The 23,563-nt window shown below is 31.0% G+C and overlaps 1 protein-coding gene across 6 annotated transcripts in view; it reads left to right on the top strand.

The window, feature by feature from the left end:
• The window catches only part of LOC126777795 (zinc finger protein 628-like), a 110,096-nt gene extending 92,830 nt beyond the window's left edge, over positions 1 to 17,266 (top strand). For 5 of the 6 annotated variants that reach the window (XM_050500929.1, XM_050500927.1, XM_050500926.1 and 2 more), the window contains 4 exons: positions 8,912 to 9,108; positions 9,637 to 9,802; positions 10,660 to 10,881; positions 11,098 to 17,266. In XM_050500929.1, coding sequence (XP_050356886.1) covers positions 8,912 to 9,108; positions 9,637 to 9,802; positions 10,660 to 10,881; positions 11,098 to 12,083 — 1,571 coding nt within the window. In that variant the 3' untranslated portion in view covers positions 12,084 to 17,266. The remainder of the gene's footprint in view (positions 1 to 8,911; positions 9,109 to 9,636; positions 9,803 to 10,659; positions 10,882 to 11,097) is intronic. The other variant, XM_050500928.1, reaches the window with a different exon arrangement.
• Positions 17,267 to 23,563: the final 6,297 nt, after the last annotated feature.

Below are 23,563 nucleotides of genomic sequence, written 5' to 3'. Positions count from 1 at the left end.
TGCACAGACATAATACGGTCATGTTTTCTATACAATAGGTGTCTATTTGATTTTTATTTTACATACTATGGTACCTTTTATCTTTAATTATATATTTTTTGATTGATAGTTTTTATTTATGGCAATATATCATTAACTATTATTATATATCATAAAATTATTTAATAAAAGTTTTGTAAAAAAGTAAATCATTATATTTTTAAAAATGTTATTAAAATAGAAGTGTTTGTGTTTATTATATATTTCTATGATTGTAATGTACATAGATGATTTATATATAGGTATCTACATTGTAGTTTTCATTGCGTGCGGCCTTTTTGACCTTTCCAGCGAGGAAGGGTTAAGTTGTTTATCGTGTACACTGGGATTTAACCGATCGCCTGGACACACCTTAATTAAAACCGTGATTTGTATCAAATAACTAGTATTACTAAATTATTGAAGCAATAAAAGGAAATTATATTCTAAAGCTAGATTTCAATGTTAAAGAGAAACCTAAAATACTAATAAATTATTGGAAGGTTTAAAATAATAATAAAATTAAAAGAAGATTTTCTTTATCGTTCCAAACTTAACCTTCGCCCTAACAATTTAAAAAAACGACTAAGTTTTTTCACTTAATTTAAACTCAAAAGATACTCGAGATAATTGCTCTTCGCTTCCCCGATGCCAGATAAAATCGAATCCATTTCTTAAAGGCATTTTCAACATTTTCCCTATTTTTTGGCATTCTTCGTGGGACCATTGTGAGTAAAGAATCGGTGATTAAAATTCAATTTTAGAACAATCGAACGGGATAAGACGCGGTGCATTCTAATTGGATGAATAATTATGGTGGCAATTATTTTTGGAATCAATTCGAATTTTAAAATCCATGACATAACATTGACATAAACGGTTTACTATTATAATTATTCTGTAAATGTTTAAAATTGGAAGTCTTTCAAATATCTTGTCAACATAATATTATTTTATATGAGTTTTCTTTTTTGAACATCAACATCAATAATATAAAATAAAAATGCTATTATATTTCCGTCACACATCAATCAAATTATAACGTCCACGCGGTCAAAGCGTACAAAAAGTTAACCCGTCGCGCGTCCACAAACAGAAATTCGGACACAATGGGCCGAAGATACCCCTTATACCTGTGAAATAATAGCTTCGCACTATATTAGCATAATAATAGCGTTAAACTATTATTTTCGGCATATTGGCTAACAAATGCCCTGGACAGCTGCAGGCCATTTTTTTCCTGAGGTCATTGTCCACCGGAATTCGTTCGAAGCGATCAAAGGTCACCCTTTTTGGATCTTTAACGAAACAATAGATATACAAACCCTTTTCAAAAAAATATATGCAACATTGAATTAATATTAATTGAGATTTTAGAATTTGAAATTTTATATATTTTTAATTCCACGCTGAACAAAATCACAGAACGCATTCAAAATCAACAAAAGACAATATTATCTTTTTTACTTAATATTGTCGTAATTATTTTAAATAACTTGTTATTAATTTTACATACAACAATTTTTTTCATTACGTTTTACAATTGAATTCAAATACAGTAATAATAATACGAGTCGTCATACCGGACCCTTTCCAAAACAACAGGTAATCAAAGGGTTAAGAATAATAGTTTCTGACGAGACAAAAAAATATCAAGGGTTGAATGGAAGATTTATAGAAATATTGCGTTACGGTTTTTTGTTTTCTAACGGTCAAAGTTGTAATGTTGTTTGTAACTATAAAATCCTTCAAACCCCGCCATTTTAAAGTACATAATGTCTATTCGAATAATACATATAAAATATTTGAATTATTAGGTAGCAGCGATCCAAATTAAAAACATGTTGTTTTTCATATAAACTTAAAAAGAAGCAGTTTGTTTGCATTTAAAACCCAGGTCGGGCCGTTAAAAGTCATTGCGATTTTCAGTCGAAAAAACTCTCAGTAATAGCCCGGAGTCTGGCAATTGCAAGTGTGTGCCTTGCCTCGTAAAGCACGTAAAGCCGCTGGTTCTTCCCTCGGACCATTTCCGATCGTGTCGGACCTTCAGTCCCATCGGTCTTTGAGACTACGTACTGCTTTTTGATGGTAAAATATGTCTCTAAATTCCACAGTAATCAACATTATATTCATTATATTTTTTTAACTTTGTGATTTCTTAATGCACTGCTTGTTAGATCTAATCATATACTAAGACGCAGTCCTACATATATACTAATCTATCATTTATTATGAAATAGACTAATTAAGATAAAATATTATTTTGTAATTCATAACGTGTTTTTATGAAATTAATTCATATTGCGAAGAAATCTTGATAAAGCTGTTTCTACATACCTACTATGTATAAGTAAGTAAAGTGTCTGTTTATCTACCATAACAGCCTGTAAATGTCCCACTGCTGGGCTAAAGGCCTCCTCTCCTCTTTTTGAGGAGAAGGTTTGGAGCTTATTCCACCACACTGCTCCAATGCGGGTTGGGTTTTCTTAAATATTATATATGCGGCACTTGCTCATCTCATCCTTATTACATTTGGTATTGGTATCCAAATGGTTTTTATTAATGCATTATATACATTTTTATTTCTATATAAACTTAAGATATTAGTAGAGCTATGGTTGAATTAATCTAAATGCTATATCGCATCTATTTGCGGAATTTGGCATTATAAAATATACCTTAGTCTAACAAATATACTTAAAAAAAAACAAGAGCAAATAAAAATGACAACCCCCGAATGAAGTCGCAGAGAACAATTCCTAAAATAATATATCTGTAAGACTAAGCTACAAAGAACTTCATTCAAAGGAAACGATTCTAGTCGAGTTTAATTTTTAAATCGTTGTAAGATGCAAAAGTCTTTTTCCGAACAAAACTACGTCCCGGACCATGAATAAAAATAATCGTTGGAAGAGTGACGCTGGCAGACTCTATTCTGGCCTGTTCACACGATTACCTAGGGCTGACACTTTAAATATTAGTTTTCAATGTACTTTATACTTTTTTTTATGAAAATGACAAAGATATTGCAACGTACAGACTTGTTGTTTTTTAATTCGTTAGGTAAGGTTCGTCTAAGGTTTATTCTCTATAACTTTGTGATTATATATTTAATTTGTTACATATGTACATGTATAATAATTCCTGCTACAAATTCGTAATATGGTGACAACATGAAAGATTTATTTGTATTATAAAATGTTTTTAGCTTTATATTTTATAATTTATTACAAAATATATTTTATTTACCTTGTCTACATCGCCAGTTGGAAATATAGATTCACAAACCAAACCAAAAATGATATAATTATCGCTTTTGCTAATTAAAATATATCATGAGAATCGATGGTATTGAAATCAATATAATGTTGACCATATACATTTTAATAATTTATGAAACAAATCTGTAATTAAAAAATAAACCACAAAACAATTACTATACACATATAATATTTATACAGAACTAAGATAACACTAATTAGTTAAGTCGTTAGCGACAGCCCTAACGTAAACTGAGACGCTTTCCTCCAACTTAAGGAAAACTCGCCAACTATAGTTTTGTTCTTTTTCCATTTTTCTCTGCAAAGCGGTTATTTTTTTTTATTCCGTTCTCTCCGCCCGGTTGAATCTTTTTACTTCTCTCGAAACGTGTACCCTTTTCAGGAGTTGGCCTGCTATCTTTCTTAAGTTGACTGTTCAGAACAACAGCGGTGTGGAGTTGAGTTTGTTTTGTTTTATTTTGTAATTCAATTACGAATAGATTCTAATTTTAAATTATATAATTTATATCCACTTCTGTTTGATAGATTTAATTATTTTGTATTCTTGAAGATTAGTCACTCTGTAACGCTTCCAATTAGGTAATTTGTTAATTTTTTTTTGTATTATAGTGTAATTGTTTTATAACTCTGACCCACTATATGCTTTAAGCATTTTTATTTACTTTTAGAAATTTGTAAAATATATTATAAATGTTCATATTAAATTTTGATTTTCATCAGAAATCTATGTATTCGAAACTATGTTGCCTCGATTACGATTACAAATAAAAGTTAGATTGATATTAAATGCGTCATGTTGTTATCGTTTCTCATTTGTTTTACAATGACAATAACCTTAATAGCGTGTAACATTTAAAAAGCTTTATTTTAAAATAATTTATATTAAAAAGTTTGATTCTCTATGGATTTCTGTGTTCTTTGAAAACTCCTTAAGTTTTTATTTGACCACTGAAGCATTCGCAAGATAGCGCCGCGGTGAAAATTAAAAAAAGTACCGAGAAAAAAAATTAAGGTATCCAGTCGGGATAAAAGTTTACAACGTGGGAAGGGGCCAGTCGTCTGAACTTTTATTGCTCTTACATAACTCAGCAATTCTTTCAACAATATTCGGAATTTAATATCAACACAAAATGGCGTTTTATTATTAAACAAAATGGCGGCGTTATGCATACACGAGCCGATAGCGCATTTGCCCGCCCGACGCAGGTGGAATACTATTATATTTTTTTCATGCCCACTGGCCACCCCAAAATAGTTGGGGGAGAGGATAGTTGGGGTGGTGCGTGACCCCCCCGCCCTCCGCCCACCGGGGGCTCGATGGCGAGTGGGGGCGCACTTACCGTGTGTGCACGCAAATTCATGCCCAATAATTTAAATTTCCGATAGGTACCCGTGATTAATACAAAATTAATGTTATGTATTTCGCTTCGCCGATGCATTATGTAAGTAGAAATATTTTATCGGAGCTCGATTTATTTGAGGATTAATGGAAAATGTTTTATTGCTTAACGATTAATGTTTCGTACTTACTATATATCTTTTACGCGAGATTTTATATTGAATTCATCGTATATTATAATATATTTAATATCCGGTTTTTAATTATCTGTCCAATTTTAACAACATTTTTCGGCTCTCTAATTTAGTCGGTTGATAGAATCGGACAGACTGCTTGTCACGGATTTTCTATGTTAGACTATTCCCTTTGTGTGTTCAACGCTTCAATCAATAACTGTGTGTCATTCCAACGAGGTATAGCTAAGAAACAACAAGTTAAGATAATAATCTGTCCGTCGAAAACTAACTGAAATATTGGATGAGAAAACATGCAAGAATTATTCGTATACAAGTCAAAATGGCGCGTAAGATTGCGTTCCAAATTCAAAAATAAATTCGCTACACACACGCGCCGTCGGCATCGGTGTGTTTTAAAATCGACACGGAATGTTCTGCGTTTGAAATTTAAAATGGTTTTTTTCATTTTATTTTCAAGAAAAAAAAACTTTTAATTTTTTTTTTAATTCTCATATGAAACATTTCTACGTGCCATACAAAGGCGGTATAGGTAAAATAATAATTTATCAAATTAGTTATTTTTTAAAGTGTAAATACCAAAAATTTTCTTTTATATTCTGTAATAGTTACTAATTATTTAGACCTGCCTACATATTAAAATGAAATTCGCGAAACCGAAAAAAGAAACCTTTTCTCAATGAAATCCGATTAAATTATACCAAACTAAAAAAAAAATTGGTTTTTCTAAATACTTATGTATCTTATAAGAATGTCAGTCCTACGCGCAGTCAAGAGGTAATGCTTGTATTGCCTGCAAGTACTTTTGTATGTAAATTGAATGCGTAGGCTTAGGCCGCCTAGGCTCTGAGAGCCTAGATTTCGATATCTACACGATTGTTGCTTGAAAGTAATTACCATTTTGTCTATTTATTTTCTATGTTAAATTTTATCACCAATTAGAGAGAAATTATAAATTATTTTCAATGATTTTGTCTTATAAGGAACTATTCGTTTTTTAATTGCGTAACTTATACTGTGTTTAATTAACATACTTTTTTAATATTATAAATATTATTATGGTTATTGGTTACTATGATACGAATGAGTATATGAATTTAAAATAATATATAACATCGAAACTTAACGTACAAATATTTAAAATGATAACGAAAATTGAGAAAATAAAATAAAATTCAAATTAAAAAAAATATTTGAACAAAGTGAATTTAATAAAATTACTACCAATAAATATTACAATCTAACGATATACCATCCTTTACGAACATCGTCCAAACTGTGCTAAGGCGAACGCCTTTCCCTTTGCATTTATTCATAGAGAAATAACAAAAATATACCTATACAATACCAGCTAGTATTACACGAGCCCCCTCACCTCCCACCACCTTCACACTTCACACCAATAAAAGGCATTCGTATAAGAAATGAGAGGTCAAGTTAACGTGGTCGCGTTTACGCGTAGGCAGTATAGTTGAAAAACGGCCGGCTAGCTACAATAGTATAGGGAACAGCGAACCCGGAAGATTTAGCTTTAGACAAGATTTAATCTGTACAACGGCTAGTTTTTAGATAATCTGTGCGACCAATGCCGCCATGTTTGATCCTTATTATATTTTTTATCTGTAAAAATTGAGGTTATAGTATATTTTTTTAATAATTATATTATACTACGTATCTTTTTCACAATGTCTAAAAATGGGTTTGATTGAATTAATGTGTTACAATTAATTACGGTAAATAAATAATATTATAGTTTTAGTTTTGCAATGACCGCCTTAAGCATCTCTAAGCCTAATAAAGTAAACTAATATTTTACGAAATATAATCTATTGATCTAATAAACTAGCCTTGTAAAATTTACTATCAATAAAAGTACCGTCGCTATAGTTAAAATATAAACATTCACTTTGTACTAAAAGTGCCCGACAAATATATCTAAGTTTTACGTACAAAATAAATTCAATGTAATTTACGGTTATGTAATAAAAAGGATTACATTATTAACAACTAAAGAGGTTATTTAACAGAAAAATAAAACTATTATTATATTTATTAGAAAAATAACTTGACAGTTACAATAATTTAATTAAAACAATAACCATTTTTATATTAAAACGAATTCTGATTTAGACCTTTAATGCATCGAATTACTTAATTTTTAATAGTTTGACTAATATCAAGTCTATTTATGGTTTTGCATTAGCAAATTATTTTGTAACATTAATATTAAATACTAGCAAACTTAAATTAACAAATTACAAATAAACAAATTTAATTATATTTAAAATATATAATTAAATTCAAGAACAAAAACCGAAATTTATTACAGAAATGTAATCTATATGACAAATAACAATATGAGACATTTAACATATTCATATTCAATATGCAAGTCTTCAAACTATATAAATCGTTCCGTTACTACAAACAAGATTTATAGCTACATCTATGTCATATTCGTATATCGTACCGTGGCATCTAGGAAATAATTCTACAATATCTTTCTTAAATGCATGTGTGCACGCGCATTCTTCTCAGACATGCAAAAATACACACACATAGACGTAGCACCGCAGAAAAGATCCTTGTAACAACGCTGTTAGTCTGTGTGCGTGCGTGCAATGACCTATGCATTTGCTTGGAGTACGGCTAAAAGTATGCGCTGGTTTTATTATGGTCTTATTTTAAAAATGAGCGCGGTCATCTTGGGTTAGGTCGCGGGCGGACGAGGGTTTTAGGTTATTCGGTGAGTGACCGGTTTGTGTAACCGAATTTAAAGGCAATGACAATTTGTTGATTTGAATTTGGAATATTGAAATAAATGTTAAATTGTATTTCGTTTCCTTATAAAGTTCCTGTAGTTGGCTCCCAACTTTTTCTTATAGTTGATTATTGTCCGTACGATTAACTTATATCTTTACCATTTATTATTTAGCATCAGTATATAAGTTGGAGAGATAGATAATAAATAATTTGTTTTTATAATCAACATAAATTAAAATATTTGTGTCACTACATATCATTTATTGAAACCTTTAATATAAGAGAAGTATTGGAAAACACGTTTCAATTACATTCGATGTTCGCTGATTAGTAACAAGAAAATATTTCAAATGTGAAATTCAATTGAAAGTCCCAATTTCATGAATGATGTTTGTACTTCCGTTCATACATATTTCATTCTAATATAATTTAAAAAAAAATTAAATTACTAAATTTTTCTTAGATAAAGTTAGATAAAGTTTTAGCAATATTTAACAAAATTATAAAATTTAATTGAATAATTTAAATAATAAATAAACTAACATAATCACTGCAACTAAGACACTAGCCATAAAACGTCCTAGTAGGAAATAGCCTGTTTGAAAACCTAGGCAAACTAGGTGCTTAAAACACCATTAGTCAAGTATCATTCGCCATAAAATAACCATCAGAGGGTTCGAGATGAACGAGTAATTCAAGGATTATTTAATATCCCACTTTTTCTGATCACAGTGGAACTAGTTAGATTTAAACAGGTATTTTAAAATGATTGCCAGCTTAAAGTTTATCCGTAACTGCTTATATTACGCGGCGAATTAGAAGGTACTTAGAAGTTATAATATTGACCTAATTATATCGGGAATATATAGCGTATTAACGTTAACGTTTATAGGTCCACTTTTACAATTAAAAGATTAATGAAGTTTTTTTTTTTAATAAGATAAAATGTATTTTAATTTTTAATATATTTGTTATTATAAATGGGAAAGTAACTCTGTCTGTTAGTTATGCTTTCAAGGCTTAACAACTGAACCGAATTTGATGTAATTTGATATAATGCAAGCTCGAGCCCCTTAAGGCTTTTTTAGACCTCACCACTCACAGCAAGCGGGCGAAGCCGCAAGCGACAACTCGTATTATATATAATTTTGAAGATTTTATAAAATACTACGGCAAAAATATAATAGCAAAATCAACTTTGATGTATTCTACTCTTGTAAAAATTCAAAGTTGTAGGCAGTAACGCCATCTAGTATACAAACACAAAACTAAACCTCATGGCGTCCGTATTAACTAGAATATTGTCTTCTTTCCAGGCGAAAGACCTTATAAATGTCACCTACCAGATTGTGGAAGAGCCTTCATACAGCTATCCAATTTGCAGCAACATCTGAGGAACCATGATGCTCAGGTGGAAAGGGCCAAGAACAGACCCTTTCACTGTAACATTTGTGGCAAGGGATTTGCAACTGAGAGCAGTCTAAGAACACATACTGCCAAGGTCAGTATTGATGTGAGTTGTTTTTGTGAAGAATTCTACTAACATTCACATAAGCATATGATTAAGATTCAATCTACATTGTTTCATAATTCCTTACTTAAGACCTTTTAAATATATTCTCTAAAGAACATAACTAACTCATTTCGAATTACTATTTGTGATAAAGATAAAAAAAATACTGTGAAAAACTTATTTAACTGTTTGGCAAATTTATTACAAATGGTTTTATCTTATTAGAAAATAGTTGATACAAAATATCGAATTTGGTTTTTATAATCGATATTATAAGCTGCACCAACTATTATAATTTTTATAAATGTTTCGATTCTGTTTTTTTTATAAATGAAAAGGTGCACGGGTTTTTATTTTTAGTTTATTTTTTACTTTTTATTCTTTAAAAAAATCAAAATTCCTGTTTGGCCGTTATTTTTAATTTAAATCGTTACTATGATTTCAAAATTCCCTTTGATAACATATTTTGTTTTATTCAATGATGCTAATCTTTGCACTATGCCCGCATCGCCACCGCCCGGTGGATAGGAGCTTCAGCTGCACCTTGGTGTTTTGCAGCAACATGCGGCACTCATGATAGGTGGTGCCACCGCAACACCATGCCCAATATGCCACAAAGTCGTTTTCGGGGGCGAAGCCCTTGTTGAACATATGAAGAACACCCACAAGGACCCGAACGCGTCCGGCGTTGCGAGTAAGTTTCTGGCTGTTCGGTTTTATCTCTTCGTTTAAAGGAATGTCATCTATGTTTTATAGATAAGGTTTCTTTGTTAGGTGATGATCAAGGTCCTAATTTTAAGTCTAGTCTAAGGTATCTCTTTTGTCAAGTGTCATCTTTTGTATAGAACCATTCGCTGAATGTGTTAAAACATCAGCTAACTTCGTAACGTTGATAAACGTACAGACACGATAGACAGAAGGGATTTTTAGTTATAATTTACGTCAGTGGAAGTTTGTAATAATTTGTGTCACAGTATGAATAAATAGAAATTAAAAAATATATATATATTAAATAAATGAAAAGCTTCCAGCTGACGCAAAGCCATGAGGGGTGTTGGTTTTCAAAATCAACGGTATAACAAAAAACGTATCGTTTCCATAATCTAAGTGGTAACTATAGTAAAAGGCACGCCATCTGAGGTATCGTCTGTTATTGTTTCTGCTTTATTGGAAGGGTAGACTGTTTTGCAAACATTTCTTGCATCAAACGATTCTTCGGATGGTGTGCGAGCTTTATTATCATAACATGTTTTGTTTATATATCTTATAGCTTTGTTTTCTTCATTACCAACAGGCACCGCTTCGATGCCATCAATTTAGTTTGTTTTATTTAGTTTTCCGTCATTTCAAATCATTTATTTATTATTTTAAGCAACGACGACTTTTATTAAAAGCCCCCTTCGAATCAGTAATGATTATTAAATGAAATCGAATCAGCAATTAAAAAGGGTCGTCGTTTTTCAACTGAGTCTAACATGGAACTAACCGGTTTGTTTTTTTTTTTTCCCTCCTCTAACCCACTAACCTACCCATTCCTGGTGGTGATGGTAGGTCCGCCCGCCACATCACCGTACCCAGCGCAAGCTAAACCTGTTGATCCTTATATAGCGAAGCGGCGTACTGCGAACCATCCATGTCCAGTTTGTGGGAAGCATTACGTTAACGAGGGTTCATTGAGAAAGCACCTTGCCTGCCATCCAGAGACACAACTGACTAGCGGACTGCGGATGTGGCCCTGTTCCGTCTGTCAAGCCGTGTTCACACACGAGAGCGGTATGTTTTGTATTCTGTTTTTTAAAACGAAATTGGGAATTGGACACACGACTCCCTTAAAGCAATATATTTAGGTTTTTATTTTAATACATTAATCAAAATAAAGTTTCCCTACATATCATTTATCGGTACGTTGCGTAATTCTATTTTTTCAGCCTTGTCTTTGTCTGTCTACTTGTTAAAGTTTATGCTGTAATAATATACAATACATTGCAGGTCTTCTCTCCCACATGGAGCATATGAGAATGGAACCTAAACATCAGTTCGCTGCGCAGTACGTCCTCTCAAGAGCAGCCGCAGAAAGACGAGAAAGAGATATTATCGCAGCCGTTTCAGCATCTGCGGGAGGATCAGGCCTTCTCAATCTGGCCCCTCCTTCACCAGCACATTCTGATTCATCATCGAATGGCCGTCTCTCATCATCAGCGGGATCCGAAGCAGGAGCTGCGGTAAATAAACTTTCCGATTTACTACGTTCTGCAAATAACGGTCACCAGGCATACGGAGATGAAAGAGTAGCAGCCATCGCAGCAGCTGCCGCTAACATGATGGCGCAACCAGGAGAAGGAGCAAATGCGGTACAAGTTGCTGCTGCTAATTTAGTTACAGCTATGCGTCAACAACTAGCCAGAGAGCCGCCAGTGCAACCACCTCCTGAAACACCTCCAGCTCCAACTGAAGCCGCTCTTAGAATCCAACAGGCTGAAGCTCTATTACGAAGTCAAGCAGAGGCATTAAGATTAGCAGTTTCTCAAGCAGCAGCAGCCCATAGCAATGAAAGTCCAAGTCCGCTAAGACACAATGGCGGCTTCCCTCCAACGAATGACGCGAGTGGACAGTTATCTCCTGAATTGGTGGAAGCGTTTAGAATCGCTCAGGAAGAAAGATTGCAACAGGCCTTGCGGTTGCACGATCCAAGGATGTTGGGTTTCAATTTACCGTCACCAGTTCAGCAAGCTGCTCAGCAGGCAGTGGCCGCTCAGCAGGTGGCTCAGGCACAAGTTCAGGCCGCTCAGGCGGCTCAAGCTGCTCAAGCTGCGCAAGCCGCTCAAGCCGCCCAGCAGGTTGTACAACAACAGCAACAAATGCAACAGGCTGCCCAAGCTGCCCAGCAAGTCGTGCAACAACAGCAACAAATGCAGCAGGCTGCCCAGCAAGCCGCACAGCAAGCTGTCCACCTCCAACAAAACCCTCAACCATGAAAATTCAGCTATTACTAATCCGACGCGATTTCGGTTCCTAACTTCTTATCGCGAAAACTAAATTTATATGAAAAAAAAATTAAAAATTAAGTTTTTACTATTTTCGGTAAACGAAATGAGAAATTTATTTTCGACGGAGCGTGAAATGAAATCGCCTCTGATTAGTAATTGTGTTCGTTTTATTACAACAGTGATGTTTTTCTCTTTAAGCGAAATTAACTTGTTTTTCTATACCGAATGAAATTATATTATGATAAATAATACTAAAACTTAGATAGAACTAACTGTTGTAAATAGGAGCGTTTAGCGGAAACAAATATTCGTGTAAATATAAAAAATTACGTTATAAAATAGTCGAATGAACAAAGTGGAACGAAAACTCGCCGAACAAATAATTAGCTGTAGAGAATAGTGTCAGTGCAATCTTCAATAAATATTTGTTTGGTTGTTTGAGTGTTTATTATATTTATTTTTTACTAGCTTTATCACAGAACGATGTATTTTTTAGCTTAGTACAAACTTTTGGATGTGCCAAACTGTTTTAAGCACGTTTTATCGCATTTAGCGAGTCTCTGCAATATTTAGTTGCATTAAGTTTCCAAATAATATTTTTATTCTATAGAAATCGTTTAACATATTACGTTTTAACTTTCACGCAATAACACGTCTCATGCTAGTCAAGTTTTGAACGCACAAAATGTTCTATTTTCAAATTAATATCGAAATTTTTTACTTTTTTTTCATATATCTGTTTTTTTTCTTGGCTTATAATTTTATTTAAATGCCATATTAGTGATAATTGTAAATACGTAGGCACTTTAGACAATGTTGATGCGTCTGTTTATTATTATTTTTAAAAGAAAATTAAAATAACAATTTATTTTATTATTAAACGGTTATTATTTTTGACGAAAAAAAATCTAATTATTTACAAATTATTTTTATTTTGTATAGGTGTAAATAAATATATTGAATATTATGTTTTTTTCATAAGACTGCCGTTATTTTTCTTTTCTTTATGTAAATAAATACGTGATTGTTCATGAAATAATAATAAAAATAGCGATTATTCACTGAATCGATGACATCGTCGACCGACGAACGCCTAATTGGACTTCGTCGAATACTAAAATCATTTTCGACGAAAATAGTCTTGGATGGACTACAAACACGAGACATTCTTCAACACGGACTCAGACACAGCCCAAATAATATATTTATTTTCATTTTACATTAATCAAATAAATAAACAATAGCCCGAATCATTTTTAAATGATAAACGAAGCACTAAGCTTCAATCAATACAATGGTATACAGTTGCCCGAACAGTAGTTTAATAGTTCACGAAAAAATTGCAAGATCGTCCTATTACGAATGTTCTAGAACGATTCTGCAATCATATAAGAATGTCAAGTGTTGCCGAATATTAATTCTTTTAATATTATCATCGTGTATTATAATTAAGTGTCGATTCTTGCGCATATGAGCGCACCAGCGCACATGTGCGCAAGAAACGAGTAAATAATATAATCGTAACATAGGTCAAGTTATCGTAAGCTGATTTAACGTATATAATTATTTCATTCTTGAATTAATATTGGAATTTCGTCAAACAGTAACATTTACATAGCATACTTCATAATGTGTAATGTCACTGTTATGAGATTTCAATGTAAATAATAAAAAAACCACAATGCAATAGCCCGAACTCGTTTACGTTTAAGTCGTAATTTTTACGTTATGAGAGTAATATTTTGATTATTGTTTTCGATTAAGAATTTTTTATTTATTAAATACAAAACTTTTCGGCCGATGTTTTATTATAATTTGGAGTGTATTGGACGGTACGACGCGAAGGGTTACCCGATGATGATTATGTTTTCTAGGAAACGTGAAATCTCACATTTGGACTCAAAACTGAAATATTTCGACTGATATTACACAAAACGAAACAAACAAAAAATATATATATGGAAATTAAAAAAAAATATTCCAACAATCGCAATAAAAAAATAAGTGAACGGATCGCTATTTATGTAAAAATTTTCACATAAATTTAATATATAAATAAATTTAATATAACAACAGAAAAAAAGTTCCTATGAATATTGTATAAATGGTATTGTTTTAAATTTAGGTCGTAGTAGATGGAAAAAATTTATGGACGTTTGGTATTTTTAAAGTTATAAATAATCCATCGTGTTAAGGAACTAACTCGTGACTGCCGAGTTGTACAAAAATAAAAAAAGCACGGATCAAGTATCCTAAATTTAGATATTTAGAGCAAAAGTTACGTTTCCAAGAAAGTGTTCAATTCAATCAACATTTATGTGAATACATGAGGAATATTTGTAAAAAAAAAACCGTATTTTCGAGATAATAAAATTTTAATATTAGATAAGGACTTTTTGAGTAAATTAAAAAGATTATTAGGAGATCTTAATGTACTCACACAAATGTCGAACAAACGTATTTTCTGTGATCATCGAAAAGGAATAGTAATAAACTAACAGATCGTGTCTGCGAGTTGTCAGAAATTACTTTAAGTTTTTGAAGGTTACATTTTTTAATGTTAAAACGAAAATAAGGAAGATGAAAAAAATTTTTTCTACATTTATTTTACGATGAAAAATTCCATAGATAAGCTGTGTACATTTAATAATAAAAATAAAGCCTAATTAACAGTAAATGGCCGATCGGCCGCTTGAAACGAACATTAGGAGGATGTACTTGATCACTTTCTTTACAATTACATCTTTCTAATTCGTTAATTAGTATCAATAGTACTGGTTTATGTTAAAGTCACTCTTCAAAACGGAAAATCACTGGATTTTTCGAAACGATGCGCTGTTGGTGTAGCTACGATGGATATGACACAATCTTATATGTTGTAGTTTAATTGGCGTTTAATGTTTAAAATAATTGTTTTACAATTTTTGTTACTAGGAAAATAAGTTGATCAATTTTGAAACAATAACATCGTTATTTCATACTAGAAATAATAAATAACAGCGAGAGATGTGTTTTGTCTTCACAAAATTTTTGTAAATTGTATTAAAAATTACGCAGGAGATAAATTTTAAATATGTTACATTTTGAAAAAAAAAAAGAGTTTATTGACTTTTAAATATTATAAACAAAAAATATATCTCTCGCTGTTGTTATATCGTGGTATGATGGAAATTCAAATGCAACGATTCTGTTTTCAGACGAAACCAAAAACGACCGATAAACAAATCGTGGCAAAAAAACGCTCACGGTCTATTACGAAAATAATCAATAAAATAATCCGTTAAAACGAAAATGAACACAAAGGATTTGACAATAAATAAAAATTTTATGGATTAATATCGTAATAGATCAAAACAATTCGCGTTTTCAACTTGCGATTACATTACATTTTTTATTTAAAGTTAAATTACATTTCTGAACTTGCACGTTCACGCACACTAGTGCACACATCGTGCAAGGTTGGAAATGTGAGAAATTGTTAAGTTTTTAAATATAAATTGCTGTTGATTTGAATTAATCATCCTTATTGAATGTTAATGTTTATGATTTAACGCTTCATAGTTTTTGTTAATTAACAGCTTGTTTTAAATAATATTTAGTCAAATATACACAATTATTAATCGTAATTTAAGCTTAGACAGGATAGCCAGGTTTTCAATTCATAATTCACATAGTAGTAATTTCATGTATCTTATAAAGTAAGTTAGTAATTAATGTAATGTAATTCAGGGCTCTTTTATAAAACTCCGTTATATAAAGAGGTGTATTTTTTATAAACGGGTCCAGAGATAACATGTACTAAGCAAATACTTATTCCAGAATTGCTTACTCCGTGTCGTCTATGTAGTAACAACGAATAAAAAAAAAACAAATAAATACAAAAAAAAATACTTGTACTTAAACGTACTTAAATATTATAGTTAATGAATCTCCGTATTGATGTTTAAAGGATAATAATCAACATGATACGTGTCATATCCATTGAGATCTTTTTGTGTCATTTTTTTTAATATTTTGAACGAGTAATATTTTTATTATCTGTGAATTTTTTAATGTGAAAACATTTACGTTTTATAACATAATTGAATTTGGAACTGATTCAGATGTATTTGGTTTACATTTTCAGTTTGAAAATATTGTATTCTTTTTTTCACTTTACAAAAAAAAAACATTTATTTAATAAAAAATGCTTGGAATGTTTGTTAATCAAAATTAAGCCAACAGCGCATTTTAAACAACATAGCCTCATAATGTCACGTGGGCATTAACGTTGTTCTTAAAGCACTGATTACAAGCAAATTAACAAAAAATAACTGAAAACCGTTTTCATAATCTTTGCTTGCTTTTCATAAAAATAAAAATTTGAGTATTTTTTTCCAATTGGTGTATTTCTAGTCTTATTTTTATACAATTTCTACATTTTAACTGTCGTGCGAAGTATAAAAAATTGAAAATGCGAATTAGGAACACTTTTTGGACGATATTGTACCTTATTATAAACGCTATGAAGTTTAAAATTGTAAATTAATGGAAAAAAAATTCAAAATTAAGTATCTATTTGGCGTAAACTGTAAAATTGTTTAGACATTAGAAATAAAAATTAACGATTAGGTAGGAGTCGAAATTCAAGTTTGGCGTTTATGTAATGATTGGTAAATTATAAAAAAAAATGTAAATAATTTAGGCATGTGATACGGTCGTGACTTGGCTCGGACTTATCATACGATGTACCTAAGTCATAAGACAAATACTGAAAAAAATTAGCTTCATAAACACGACAAAATTAATTTCTTATTTGTATTTTTTGTATAGATAACGTATGTTAAAATTAATTTCTAGTTACGTTAAATTTTTCGATGCCATGTTTTGTTTAGTGTAAGCCGCAATGTGTTTATTGAATATTATATTTTTATAGAGGTTATATTTTTTCGTACTCTATTCGTAACTAATACGAAACACTATGTATTTAATAGTTAAGTTTTAGTGTTGAATTATGTTATGCAATATTTTTAATTTACTATTTACTTGAACAAATTTAACACATTAATTTTATGTTAAAATTATTTTTAACAACGGAAAATGCTTACTGTGTCATTAAAATGAGAATAGTAACTATTATTGCCGAAACGGTTAGCTATAATTATTTTAAAAAATAAAAAGGATGATTCATACATAGTGTTTTTCTTTTAATCCCGATATTAAAATATTATAATATAGCTGTATTAAATGATGACACTTGTAAAAGTTTTTTTTTTTAATTTAAAGCATGATAATTTATGTTTCATGACTGATTTAAGTAAAAAACTAAATTTGCAATACATAAAAAAACTAATGAGTGTGGAAAGCGCCATCTGTTGATGAATAGGATTTCTATTAAAATGTAACTAATAAAAATAAAATATACTTTTTCAAATATAACTATTTTGAATGTAATAAAAGGCTTAAAACCACTAAAATAATATTATTATCAAAAATAGAGACAATGCAACTAATTTTCTACAAAAAAGCCTTTTTTATTTTATTAATATTTCCTTTTTATTTATTTTTTATTATTCATTAAACAGGTAAAGATGGGTACAGCATTGTGTTATAAAATTTGACGGCAGACAATGAAAAAACCACAAAATGTGTTTAAGATGTCAATCATTTAAAACGCCATCTAGTGTGTAGAATAAGCACCATTTTCTTCTTTTAATCTTACAAAATATGATATAAGATAGATGGCAGCACAAGTATATACAACAAGTATATATACTCTTATTGTACAACAGATGGCGTTAAACAAGCATGAAGATAATGTTTCTATAGAAATAAATTCTTACTTAATGTTCAAAGCATATGTAAGATGGCGCTTGCGTTCCCGGTTGGATAATAAGATAAAAATATTTTACATAAAACTCTAGCTTCCCGTCCGTACTTCGTATTATTTTTTAATTTATTTAAACCCTTATTCAAGCTTCAGATTATGAATGATGTATTTTTGATAGGATTTGTGTTAAATCCATTCTTAGTGCCAATTGAGATAATGTTAATTGAGATAATGAGTCATTGAAATAAGTAACATCTTATAATTAATTTCAAGTCAATCAGACCTATAGTTTCAGAGATCTCGTGATGAAGTCAGTCGATCAGTATATCGCTTATATATAGATATGCTATATTTACTTCTAAGTGTATAGTTTGAGTAAATATTTTAAAATTATAAATATTAATAGAAAATATATGGCATTTACGTATATACATATTTGTGATAATAGTTTTTATTCTATCGCTGGAATATTTGAAAGGGTATAAAACATGGCCTGGTAAAACGTAGAGTGCGGTCTGGAATCCTATACCTTATACGATAGTTATAATTTATACAATTGTCTGCATATTAATTTACGCTTTCCGAATCAAAGATAAAAAAAAGACGATAACCGCCGATAAAAACAAAAAACCACAAACCATTCATTTTCTCAATTCAATGTATTTCGTTAATGTAATGGACATATTCATTGTTTGATTAAAAGTTAAATGTAAAGTGAAAAAGTAATATATTATTATGCTAAAGTAGTTACTTAATTTCGATTAGCAATTGAGTGTACGATATTTTTTGTCAATCCCTCTTTAGCCAACCCAAATAAGCTCGATGGTTTGCCCACCCAAGAACATGCCACGTGTGATAAACATGGTCTGCCCAAATCTAAGCCACAAACAGACATCGTTTGGCCTTGTGACTTATTGATTGTCATTATACATATATGCATATAGCACCACCCTACGAATTTTTTCATGCGTTTATTTATTATAGTTTTCTTAGGTTGTCTATGGATTTTGTGTGTGAGTGATCGTACATTCGATTCACATTATTAGACATAACTTTTGAAAAAGGTGGTCCGTTATTTGTTTTCTTTATAATATTGATAAATGGTCACCCCCACCCATATACATTGGCACTATAAAAATATTAAGCATTATTTGCATCGCGAATGGCTTACACTGGCTCCATCGCCCTTTATGCCGGAACACAACAATAAATATCGCTGTTTGGCGGTAGAATATGGGATAAACATAGTACATACGAATGGAACATAATCTTTGCGCTGGCTATTTCGCTATCGCATCGTTGGCCATCACCATAATTTTTCTTCTTGGGCGAGAGTTTTAATATTGCCGTGACTCCTAAGATATTAATTTAAATTAATCCTTTTATAATTCCAGTGAGGCAACCGAGTCTTTTTATTGCCTTTCAAACGATTCAATTATTAGCAACTAACAGTTTCTATTAAAACAGACAAATTGAATTACTGCTACATATTTTTTGAAATATAGTTTTTACACAACTCGAGATGATTTATTTTACACAAACTATATAAACAAACATAATCTGTTCAAAGGTGATGCTGCTAACAGAATTCAAATGGAATTAAGTTTTACTTATTGCATTAAATAATTAAATTTTATTCAGAATAATGATATTATTTCTAAAGGATTTTATTTTGAATATTGTCAAAGTTATTTAAACCATTTAACAATAAATTAAACATCAAAAATGTCTTTAAAAGTTACAAACAATCAAAGAGACTCCTATAAATTAAATATTGCTATAATTGTTTGATCAATAATGGTCATTGATTTTTTTTTCTTTCGATAGGTTTTTTGACGCTAAGCATATGATTATACTATCATTTTTCTGATTATACAGTCAGTATAATCAGAAATCTCGAATCATGTGTATATTAAATGTATATAATGTATGTATACTTGAATTAATTTACATGATTTATTAACATATTGCTAAAATTTCGGTTTTTTGACTTTCCTTCATAAAATTGCAATGATATAAGTCCCGTGTAAATTAAAACAATAACAAAAAAAATGTACGGTTGGAGAAGAAGAGACCCAGGGAGGAACGAAGTCCTTTGCGATATTTTTTCGAGTGCGAATGGACATCAGGAACATCTTTGCTACTGGATTTGTGCCGATGAGCAAACCGTTCAATGGTGACATGCTCACACGCACATTTTGTAATTTTGTTGGATTTATTTGTCTGTTCTTTCTGCCCTATTATTACGCATGCTTGATGCTTTATTAGTTGCACGGCCCAAATGGGCCCCTTGCGTCTTGCTGGCATTTTTCACTGCAACACACACACAAATAGACCGAATTATTATATTTAGTGATAAAAACGGTATACCGATAATATATTTGATCTTTTAGTAATTTACCAACATTTTTAATATCATAAAACACGTAATATTTCTTATCAATTAAATTTTTAAGTGTCAATTAATTTTTAAATGTCAAAATGACGCGACGTTTCTCGTGAATGACGTAGACGAAAGTTCGATGAGATTCACTATAAATAATTATTTTGATATTGTTTATACAAAAATACTAAAATCGTGATTACAAAACGGGATGATGGGGTTAGGAGAGTGAAAATTTGGGGTTATATGTATTTTTAATGCTTAATCAAAATAAAATACAAATATAAAAAAATGTCTACAAAAAAGAAAAAAAATCTGGATAGGGACAGTCTTATCAGCTAGCGGTATGAAACATACTTTACGACCTTTCTCATACCTCCCAAATATGCATAATAAATTTCATAAAAATTGGTCGAGTCGTTTCGGAGGAGTTCGACCACAAACACCGTGACACGAGGTATTTTATATATTAGATTTTAATATTACATTTATTTGAAGGTAGGGCTTAGTGCAAGCCCGTCTGGGTGCCAGCCTTTCATTGTATTGTCCACTGGCAAACAAAAATTTTCTCTTTCGAATTGTCTAGTTGCTGTTGGCCAGAGTGGCCTCTACAGCGTCACCAGGCGGGAGCGTCAAGGATGAATAATATTTCTCTGATGAAATGTCTGTACCAGTGATGACTTACCCTCAGATGGTCCATTTGCCAGACTACCTAAGTTTAATATAGTATTTTCAATAGAAACAAGGGTGTATTGCTTCAACATTGAACTACTTTACTATACAACTTGCAACTAATAAGCGATGTTACATAGTTGCAACTTAAATATTATTTGCAATTAAATTAAAAACGTTTTTAAATGAGACCGCGCTAAATGACGCTGCATTAACGATCATAGATGTCGAGTGTTTCCCGTTCAGAGCGAATGTTCCCAGCGAAGCGTAATAATTAATATAATATTAAAATAAATCGCCGTTGAAAAAACGCTGATACGGACATCGAACGGGCGACCGACGCGCTTCTGAGACGCGCGGGCTCGGTGCGTATGGAGAATGATATTTTTTAATTACTATTAATGTAATTACATATTTTAGAATTTGCAAATAATTAGTCTTAGTTCCAGTAAAAAGTATGTAAAAACTTCGTAAATGCATACACAAATAGGTAATAAATATGCCAACATTTATATTTTGACAGCATTTTTACACGTTAACGAGATAAAATAGCTTATTTAAAACATTTTTTCTTTCATTAAATTAATATAATATATATTTATTTATTCTACCTTAATCAAACAATATGTTAAATACACTCTCGCTTAGGTATAGCATTTACTATGTAATCTTTTTGACAGAATAAAATAGACGAACAAACATCACATACAACGAGTGTAAGACGATAACAGCGGCTTTGATCCTTTGAGGTATTGTCAGCTACTTTTGGTAAAACTTTAACCTTTTATTTGTAATAATTGAAATAATGTCATAGATATTATTTTAAACGTTATTGCCTCTAGAAAATATTTACACGCTTAACAGTCAACTAAACTCTTTTGGGAATTTATTTTGGAAAATTCAAATAGAAAAACGACAAAGGAGTACAACGACCTTCTTGTTGGTTGATATCCATGTTTTTATGTCTGATTTTTATAACGAAATTAAAGCAGCATAAGCACATTTCCAAATCTATCCAATATACACATATTAGGTAGGTATATAAATGAGAGTTGTTTGTTCGTCCGATTGTCAGACTTCTATTCCCTGGCGATGATAACAGTCTTTTCAAAACATAGTTTTTTCGGTAAATAACATAAATTAATTAATAGCTATTTCTTTAAAGAATAGGTACGCGGACGAGTGAATGGGTCACATGATGGTAAATGGTCCCCAACGCTCATAGACATTGACATTTTTAGAAATATTAACCATCGCTTACATCACCAAAGTGCCATCAACCTTGGGAACTAAGATCTTATGTCTCTTGTGCTGCTAATGTAGTACTGCTCTTTTGCGGTAATATCTGATGAGTGAGTGGTACCTACTGAGACGAGCTTGCGCTAAGCCATACCACCACGTAAAAAGTTAATAAAACTATTGATTGCAAATGTAATCAAGATTTGTAATTTAAATTTCGAATCCGTCTCCACACGAGCTCAGCGTAAGCGGTGATCGCGTGCAACGCTTATCACTAAGAATACGTTAACTGAGTTTTTTCTTAGCTTTTTCACATCGACGATGTGTAATTTTCATTCCAAGTAACTTTTTCACGACTCAGGGGCGCTACACGTTGTTTTTTTTTGTTTTTTGTTTTTGTAGACTGCGTTCAAACTTATTGTACGAAACGAAGTTTTTGTGTGCGCGTTTTTGTCAATGTTTACATTTTTTCCGTTACACACGCATTGATTTGATTTTTATATAACCGTTCTATTTGTGAATTGTATTCAACATGAATCGTAACGTGATTTAGATTACATTTTTATGTTGTTTTAAGAAAGTTATTTTTAAAATGGTTTTTGGAATTAATAATAATTAATGAATATGTAATTTAATAATGAAGTCTACAAATAAAATATTTTTTCAAATATTAAAGTAAGTTTTCGTTTACGTAACATTTGTTATTAAAATTAATTATATTTATAACTTATTATAATAAATATAAAACATATATAAAAAAATCTTATCACAAGTATATAATATATAGTACGTATATATTTGAAACAAAGTTTACAAAGAATTTTATTTAGCTTATAAACAAAAAAACCATAAAAAATGTTCACAGCCGCTGCTTTTTCCCGTCCAAAGAGCTACGGTCGATGGTTTTCTAACAAATAAGTCTATCGCCATAGACTATAAAGCCTTCGTGTTAATTAAAACTGGGTAAGAAAATACCAAAGTCTTTAAAATGAACGTGAGAAAATAGACTTACTACGTTTGAAATCATCTAACTGCAAATTAAAGAAAATGTATTTCAATTTTGTTTTTATATATTCTTTTTATTTAATAGTTGTTTATTTATTTTATTATTTTTATTTTTAAATTAACAGATTGCATGTCCCACTGAGCTAAGATCTCTGTGCTACAAGCCTTCTTAAAAGGTTAAAAAGCTCATTCCACCACGCTGCTCCAAAGCGGGTTGGTGGACACATATGATAGATTTTTATCCAACACATGCAGGTTTCCTCACGTTGTTTTCCTTCACTATCGCACGAGATGAATTATAAACAAAAAACAAGCTCGATAATAATATAAATCTACTGGTGGTAGGGCTTTGTGCAAGCT

This window comes from Nymphalis io, chromosome 24 (assembly GCF_905147045.1).
Source record: "Nymphalis io chromosome 24, ilAglIoxx1.1, whole genome shotgun sequence".
In the NCBI taxonomy this organism is placed as follows: Eukaryota; Metazoa; Arthropoda; class Insecta; order Lepidoptera; family Nymphalidae; genus Nymphalis; species Nymphalis io.
This window is presented reverse-complemented; position numbering and strand designations above follow the sequence as displayed.